The sequence below is a fragment of the Vipera berus genome (assembly GCF_964194415.1).
Source record: "Vipera berus genome assembly, chromosome: 2".
In the NCBI taxonomy this organism is placed as follows: Eukaryota; Metazoa; Chordata; class Lepidosauria; order Squamata; family Viperidae; genus Vipera; species Vipera berus.
In genome coordinates, this window is record NC_138203.1 from 180,354,102 (window position 1) to 180,363,279 (window position 9,178).

At 43.5% G+C, this 9,178-nt stretch overlaps 1 protein-coding gene across 2 annotated transcripts in view; it reads left to right on the top strand.

Moving 5' to 3' along the window:
- The window catches only part of NOTCH3 (notch receptor 3), a 71,933-nt gene extending 68,176 nt beyond the window's left edge, over positions 1-3,757 (top strand). For both annotated transcript variants that reach the window (XM_081319658.1, XM_081319659.1), the window contains exons 33-34: positions 406-503; positions 1,101-3,757. In XM_081319658.1, the coding sequence (XP_081175784.1) occupies positions 406-503; positions 1,101-2,342 (1,340 nt within the window). In that variant the 3' untranslated portion in view covers positions 2,343-3,757. The remainder of the gene's footprint in view (positions 1-405; positions 504-1,100) is intronic.
- The last annotated feature ends 5,421 nt before the right edge of the window (positions 3,758-9,178 follow it).

A 9,178-nucleotide genomic window follows, 5' to 3' on the forward strand; every position in this document is an offset into this window, starting at 1 on the left:
CGTGATGGAAAGTAAAAGATTTTGGTTATGAAGGTGACTTGTAATTAATTGGGGAGAGGGCTTGATACATAGGGGTAAACTGAAAAACATTGTGAACAAAAGATTCTGCCAGTAGATGCATCTTTCCAGTCTTTTATAAATTAATTTGTTAATTCCCCCCCTGCAGCAAATAGTCCATAGTTCTTCATGTTTTTACTTACAGATCAGCTGATTTGCTGGAAGAATTTTTCCAAAATACTTAATTTATACAAAGCTCAGTGTTAATGGGCAATGGACAATGACAATCTGGCATGGTTGAAGGAAGATAATTCCTTAAAATTTAGGAAAGGTATTAGATTTTGGAAGAATCTAAGAATCGTTAGCAAGTGACAAATGCATTTATTGTCTTGATATCACTCCTATCAGGAAAATCAGCCCTGCACTGGGCAGCAGCTGTCAATAATGTAGAGGCTACAATTGCTCTGCTAAAGAACGGGGCCAACAAGGACATGCAGGACAGCAAGGTGAGTTCTCCTGTTACCTTTTTAAAAATCACATTGGTTATGCCTTTGTCACAACAGTCACCAAAGATGGAACTAACAGGAGAAGGTTAGCTGCCATCTTTTCTAGTGAGAAAGCAGAGCGTAGGCTTTTGTACCAGGTGGATTGATGCCCACCCCCCACCCCCTTTCCTCTCTTTCCCATTTTGGGCTGAAAAATAATAATACTGTTGTTTATGCTTGTTGCATCCTAAATGACACACTTGAAAATGTTTTTCTGGGGTTTTCCTTTAGAGCAGACATGTCAAACACGTGACATCACGTGACATTGCGCAACGTATCGGGACGGTTTTGCCATTGCCGGCAATGGGGTGGGTGCGGCTTCCGGATGATGCATCCGGCCTGTGGGCCGGCAGTTTGACACCCCTGCTTTAGAGTGAGCTGTCCTGAATGTATTGAGGAGAAAGTGATTTGTACAGTCACTGACTGCTATTAATTTAAATCGGCCATTTTGACAATGCCTTCAGGAACTATTGGCCATATTTAGCAGGGAATTCTGGTAGTCTGAGAATGTCAAACTATATGTCGAATGTGGTCATGAATTTGCCTTCTCTGCAACAGGAGGAAACGCCACTGTTTCTAGCAGCTCGGGAGGGCAGTTACGAGGCAGCCAAAATTCTGCTGGATCACTTTGCCAACCGTGAGATCACTGACCATATGGATCGACTGCCACGTGACGTGGCTCAGGAGCGCTTGCACCACGATATTGTTCGACTTTTGGATGACTACAACACTGTGCGTAGCCCACAGGGAGCCCTGCCTGCCGGTCACTCTCTCTCCCCTCTCATGTGCCCTCCCAATAGCTTCTTACCTAGCCTGAAGCCCACTCCGCAGGGCAAGAAGAGCCGTCGGCCTAGCACAAAGAATGTGACAGCAGGAAGCAGTGCCAGTCTGGCACGGGAGAGCAAAGAGGCCAAGGCGCGTGCCAAGAAGCTCAATTTGGAGTGTCAAGGCTCTCTCCTGGAGAGCTCTGTCACCCTGTCTCCTGTCGACTCGCTGGACTCTCCCTATGTGCCTAACCCAGCCTCACCTGGGGTCTTTCACACCGCCAGTGCCTCAATGTCAGTGCCCTCTACCCCCATGGTCCACGGCATGATGGACCCACCCTTTGCTGTCAGTTTGGCACGCCTTAGCGACCTAGGGGATGGCACCTTGCTGTCCATGAACCGCCTCTCCGTGCCACCCGGCCGCATGGGGCTTAGTCTGGGCATGGTGAGCCCCGTGGCCATGCCTTTTGAGTGGCGTGCCCGCGTTCCCACTTCTCAGTGCCAACCCATCATAGGGGTAGTCCACCCTGCCGCTTCCCATCCCAACCTGCACCAGTCTGGCCAAGCTTTCCCACCAGGGTTGCTTCTGCCCAACCACATGGCCATGGGGCACGGCTCTCAGGGCTTGCCCAACCCAGCCCCAGCCCAGGCTAAGGAAGCCCCCCAGCCCATGCCTCCGCCAGCAGCTGCTGTGCGCAGTAACCAACCTGTCTCACCCCAAGAGGGTCAGGGGGCACCTCCACGCGGAGGGCCCCCACCATACCTAAAGGCAGCAGGGGTAGAGGATTATCCAACCCCGCCGTCACAGCACAGTTACACGCAGGGGCAAGACGCAACGCCCAAGCACTTCCTTCACCCTCCCAGCGAGCACCCCTACCTGACTCCTTCACCAGAGTCACCGGAGCAATGGAGTAGTCCCTCACCTCACTCCTTGTCTGACTGGTCTGAATCCACACCCAGCCCAACTGTATTAGGGCCAAGTCACACCCAGCTTCCTTCAGCAGAGCCCGCTGCTAAAATGCAGGTGTTTGCATGAGGAGCTCGCCCGTGAAAACACATCCCAGAGGCCTGGGTCCCTCTCTGGCCCCCATTGGGGCCTGTGCCAGCCTTGGGGTTCTCATTTCCCCATAATTGTGTTTTTATAAGAAAAAAACTAAAGTGTAAAAAGTTTTTTAAAAAAACAAAAACCCTGATCGAGGAGGGGAAAGGATGGCCTCATCATTCCCACACTGCCATGGACCTCAGGCCGGCCCTTTCTTCCCCTCCCATGTTGTCTCATCAACTAGGTTTTGGGGAACTTTTTTTTTTACAAGACATCTTTTTGTATAAACCTTGCATTTAACTCTAAGCTTTTTTTTATTTTTATTTTTTACAATGTATTCGGTATCTGATCCTGTTGCGTGCCATTCTTCTTCCTCCGGGTCTAGGGCTGTAAGGAATGGAGAGAGTTTATACCCCTTGCTCTTCCTTGGAATGGTTTTGTCTCTTGGGCCGAGCAGCCACCTCCCCTCCCGCCATGTTGGGACGGGATTCTGCTCACGGTATTTGTGTACTGGGTACGCAGCATTAGCTCACTGGCACTGCCGTCCAGAGGATCGAATCACAATCTCGCCTCTGTTGCACTGGGAACTAAGCCCCGCAGCCCCCACTCTCAACGTCGGCACTTCGTCACATTCCAGGTTAATTTATTCATCTTAAATTCTGCTGCACTCCCCATCTTCCAGTCCCCCCCCTCCAACTCCCGAGTTGTTTCTGCTGATGCTAGCCATAGTCCTGGCGACCTTCTAGTCTCCAGAGTATTTTGAGCCACTCTGTATTTTTACCCCTGACTTGTCTTTTTTGCTGCCCCTGAATCTTATCTAGGTCCGTCTTTGACCAATGTTATGTTTTCATAAATGTTTTGCCCCTGTGGTACTAGAGGATCTTGAGTCAATCACAGATACGAGGGCTTCACTTTGGCATGAAAGGTACTAAGTTAGTATAAAATACTTCGTTTGTCATGAAGACTTTTGGCCCAGCAGTCCACTATCTATTTTGCTTTGTATACCCTACCTCCTTGTACCCTGTACATTCCAGTTATTCCTGGCTGTAAATATTGCAGGTGGAAGCAGTTCCACCATTGGTGACCACTGCTTCCTGCCTCCTTCTCCCTTTCCATGCTATGTAGCATAGTGGGGGAACGGCTCTGCCAGTTGCCCCCCCTGCCATAGGACCATTTCTAGCTCATTTTAAAACTTTTTTTTAAAAAAAACAACAACAACAATCCAGTGTAAACCAAGTAGCTTTAAAGCCAGCTGGGTGCTTTCTGTACAGAACGGCTTAAGCCGTGGCATAATAAACATAGCTAATAAGGAAACTGCCTTCCCTTCCTCTGTGTCATTTATTTTTCATTGTTTATTTAGACTGTGTAACAATACATTAAAGAATGTAAAAATGTTCCACTAACAAAAACATTGCCTTGGTTTTTTTTTCCCCCCTCTGCATCCGAGTCAGTTCAGAATACTAACAACTGTTCTTCCACTACGAAACTCCCTCATGGCTATTATCTGACTCGTTCAGTATGAACGTAACATTCGGAGAAGAATTTAAAAGAATATGCCAACTCTTGAGTCGGTATTCCATTGTGGGAGTTTGCAAAGACTGAAGCACTTGGAGACAGCCTGCGTAATTTAAATTAGAATGTTTTTAGCTTTTCCTTCCCAACAAGACATTTTTTGGATATTCATTTTCTGCTACTGAAATATAGTATCTATTACACCTTGCATTAGGCTTCCATTGGGGGGAGGTGTGGATAGACATGTTTGGTGTTTTGTTTTTTTTCTCCCCTCTGTTGCAGCTGTGGAGGATTCCCAGGGCTTCCTCCCTATGTTGCACAGAGGTAAAACAAATAGTATTGGTCATGTTTCCACCAGAAAATCCCTTCAAGAAATCAAGGAGCCCATAGCTTAAATGAAAAGATGTATAGAATATTTGCAAAACGAATTTGCTGCCACTGGGCAAACTATTTCTAATAAAACACTGCTCTTTTATGTTTTTGACTGAAAACATTCATTTGGATTTTGCACTGCCTGACGAACAATATATATCTGTTTTTTAAGAAAAAGGTTTATACTTCCAAAACAAGCTTTTTGTTTGAAACTTACAAAGATTAAACTTAGATTTATATTAATCTAATGCAGAAAATCAGTGGCAGCGCAATGCACGTTCTTGTAATTGAACTGTTAAAAAGACAAAATATGACACTTTCATTTGCAACCTACATAGTGTAGCTGTGTGGTTCATTAGGGGTGTGTGTCAGTTTATTCTTGCAACAGCCTACTTTTATATTTAAACATGATCCGTATACTTGCTGAAATTACTGTCCGCCAGCTTTCATACTTTCTCCCTCATTTTTCCCCCCTCTCCACACATTAAACAAGACGGCCAATTAAGTCTTCTAAAGCAGGGCTCCCCAACCCAGTGCTGGGCCGCAGCTCATTCACAACTGGGCCACAGAAGTGGTGGGTAAGAATACTTGTGCGTGCGTGTGCGTGCAAAGCTGTATTTGTGAAAGCAGTGTGCACGCAAAACCATCCCCCTGCCAAGCACAGAGTTGTCCACTGTTCTAAAATTTGACAAGCTGAGAAATTCTCCAGATTTTATTTCAAAATAGAAACTGAAAAATCAATTAGATTTTACAAGTAAGCATTCTGCATTACTTTGATTTATAAATCAGCTGAGTATAGGATTCAGGGTTCTGCAGTTAATTTTTAGGAGATGCAACTTCGTGTGAGAAAGTACAGAAAGACGATAGCAAAGAAAATATGTTCAATCATTGGTACACCTCTGAGGTTGTTGAAATCAGCACCCTCCAATTAAGTAAGGGAATCTAATCAAGTAAGAAACATCACATACCTGCTACTTTCTCTTTTCCAATGAATTACATTTTTGACATTGAAGCTTTTTAATTCCACTTCTGTCTTAAACAGAATAGTGAATGGGCTTTTGCGCTTTTGTAAGGAAAGTAAGGCTTAAGTTGCCTAATTGCCAGCACTCTAGTTGAAAGCATTAAGATAAAAGCTTTTCTCTTGTTGCTGGCAAAAAGTCTGCCAAGATAGCTGCTGCATCATTGGTTGGAGAAGAAATTCAACTATTTGTACATATTTTTTAAAGAAACCACACATATGCATTCTTTGGTATGCCATGGCAAGGATGCAGGTCAGGTGTTAAGTGGTGAGGCAATAAACTAACAATAAGACTTGAGCTCAGAGCATGCTCATGTGCCATCATCTGGTGCTATGTTGAGGGATACTCTGAGAGAGAGCCCCTTTGCTGGATACAGAAGACTTTCTTCAACCAGAAGCTGTACACTTGGTGAAGATCACAGCCTTCAAAATCACCTTCACTATTTTTCTAGGAGTATTTCTCCCTTTTATTGCCTCACTTTTCAATCTTGTTTGACTTTTTTTTAAAATGATGGTTGGTTGCACAATCAGCCAGATGTTTAGACTGGATTTGACATTTTTTATCCAACTACTGAACAACAGAATGAAGGCTCTGTTTTGATCTGGGTCTCTTGTTTTTAATACAGCTTTTCAATACAGAAGATTATTTTTGGTCAGGGAGCCATAGTTCAGGACTTAATTAGTTGATCTAGTTAAGTCTTGATGTTTCTCTGATGAAATATAACACCCCTATTTTTGCATACATATATACATCCATATAGGGATGCGGTGGCTCAGTGGGTTAGGACACTGAGCTTGTCGATCAGAAGGTCGGCAGTTTGGTGGGTCGAATCCCGAGTGCCGCGTAACAGTGAGCGCCTGTTACTCGTCCTAGCTTCTGCCAACCTAGCAGTTCGAAAGCACGTAAAAATGCAAGTAGAAAAATAGGGACCACTACGGTGGGAAGGTAACAGCGTTCCGTGCGCCTTTGGCGTCTAGTCATGCCGGCCACATGACCACGGAGACGTCCTCGGACAAATGCTGGCTCTTCGGCTTTGAAATGGTGATGAGCACCGGCCCCTAGAGTTGGAAACGACTAGCACGCATGTGCGGGGGAACCTTTACCTTTTATACATCCATAACTTTGGAACACTTCTAAAGAGGCATAGACATCTTTACTCATAAAGAAACCAAAATGAAAGTTTCCTTAACCATGAAGAAAACCGGGCTTCTTTTGTGAATAAAAGGCAGATCTTACTTCAGAAATACTGAAAAAGTAGTAATTTGAACAACTGAGTAATTGCTCCCATTCTAATGAAAGAATCTGAAAAGCATTTGTTCCTGGGGCTTATTTTAAAAGCTGAGCAACTTGCTGCATCCAGAAACAGGTAAGGTAAAAGCTTCCCCAAACCGTCTATTGATCTACTTAAATAGGCATTGCCTATTTCTCTGCTTTTCTGTTTGACTAAACTGGATAGTCTTCAATCTGTTCTATCATCCCTTTTTAAACTCTCTAATTCCTTACTAGATGTCATCCCAGGCCTATTTACTTCACTTTTTAAAATTTTCTTTTTTCCTCTTCGTTGCCACCAGGTGGCAGCAGAGATAGATATGCTTCCAGTTCAGTATGTTTGAACTGATTGGGTTTCATAGGATTTATTTTACACACAACTGTTACACATAGAAATAGTAGTAGTTTTTAATGAAGTTGAATATCCTTCCACCACAAAGAATAAGAAAAGCATTCTGGCCTAATCTGGGAATTCAAAGTGGCTTCATCAAATAAGTTGATAAAAGATAATAGCTACTGTATATTCAATGCAGAGTGATTCAAAGAAAAGGACTGTTAGTTTCTGTTAAGTGAGGCACATAAAGATATTAAAATAATCTACCCACTCAGGCTGTTATAATAGTAACAGAAATAATTTAATTTATTGGTCTAATCCATAAGTAAGACTGTAGTTTCTCTTCAAATTGTATAAACCATTCACCTTTTACTAAAGATCAGTTATGGCTGTTGCTTTATGCATTTGCCCCTCAAACTGTTGTGCTGCAATAAATGGATTCATGTTGGAAGAATGTTTTTATTTTTTTGCTACAGTATTCCAACATGACTTCCCCTCTGGAATGCCCAAGTTTGGAAATGAAAGTTTTACGACCTCTAGGGACTAATACACCAGTTATCTCTCTCTCCTTCCCTTCATCTCTTTGCCCTGTTGCAAGCCCCTTGTGTGGTGAAAGCTGCAAGGGCAAGGAATTGGTGGTTGGCTCCGAGAACACTGGCTGATCAACAGCATTTGCCTGGGATTCCCTCAAAATCTAGAACTGACTTAAATATTGTAAGTTATGGTATTGTAAGGATGCCCTACAGTACAGTATATAAAATATGGCAATGGCCAGAGCTGCCATTTTTTAATGATTCTCATGGTTCTCACCAATTTACCAGGAGGATGAAACTGTTCTTTGGACTTAACTTCCCAGAGATTCTAACTCCCTTAGTTTTATTAACACTGTACCGAGGCAATTTATGAGGCAACTTAAGTCCAGTTCAGGTCTGAGAAATGACTTATTGAAGGAAATAAAAGATGTCTAAATGTAGGATGTGGGAAGCTGTAAGCGAAATTAAATATATAAACACACTTGCAGTCTCGCTAATGGTCCTATGTTAAATGTGTGTCTCTGTGCCTGGAAGAGAGCTGATGTAGTTCCCATCTTCAAAAAAGGGAAAAAAAATAGATCCAGGAAACTACTGACCTATCAGCCTGACCTCAATACCTGGGAAGATTCTGGAAAAGATAATCAAACAACAAATCAGCGAACACCTTGATGCAAACAAAGTCATCACTAAAAGTCAACATGGGTTTGTCAAAAACAGATCATGCCAGACAAATCTTATTGCATTCTTTGACCAAGTGACAAAATTAGTGGACCAGAGGAATGCTGTAGATATAATTTACTTGGACTTCAGTAAGGCATTTGATAAAGTAGATCACAACCTAATACTTGATAACATAGAAAAATGTGGGTTAGATAGCATCACCACCAGATGGATTCGTAGCTGGCTGACAGGCCGTACTCAGCATGTGGTCCTCAATGGAACTGCATCTACATGGAAGGAAGTGTGTAGTGGGGTGCCCCAGGGCTCTATTCTGGGCCCAGTGCTCTTCAACATCTTCATCAACGATTTGGATGAGGGGATAGATGGGGAACTCATCAAATTTGCAGACGACACCAAGCTGGAAGGAATAGCCAATACTCCAGAAGATAGGCTTAAAATAAAGGAGGATCTGGACAGACTCGAACACTGGGCGCTATCGAACAAAATGAAATTCAATGGTGAAAAAAGTAAGGTTCTACACTTGGGCAGGAAAAACCAAATGCACAGGTATAGTATAGGTGGTACCTTGCTCAATAGTAGTAACTGTGAGAGGGATCTCAGAGTCCTAGTAGACAATCACTTCAATATGAGCCAGCAGTGTGCTGCAGCTGCCAAAAAAGCCAACACAGTGCTACGCTGCATTAACAGAGGGATAGAATCAAGATCACGTGAAGTACTAATACCACTTTACAATGCCTTGGTAAGGCCACACCTGGAATACTGCATCCAGTTTTGGTCACCACGATGTAAAAAAGATGTCGAGACTCTAGAAAGGGTACAGAGAAGAGCAACAAAGATGATTAGGGGACTGGAGGCTAAAACATATAGGGAATGGTTGCTGGAATTGGGTATGTGTAGTTTAACGAAGAGAAGGGTGAGGGGTGACATAATAGCAGTGTTCCAATATCTCAGGGGCTGCCCCAAAGAAGAGGGAGTCAAGCTATTCTCCAAAGCACCTGAAAGCAAGACAAGAAGCAGCGGATGGAAACTAGTCAAGGAGAGAAGCAACCTAGAACTAAGGAGAAACTTCCTGACAGTTAGAACAATTAACCAGTAGAACAACCTGCCTCC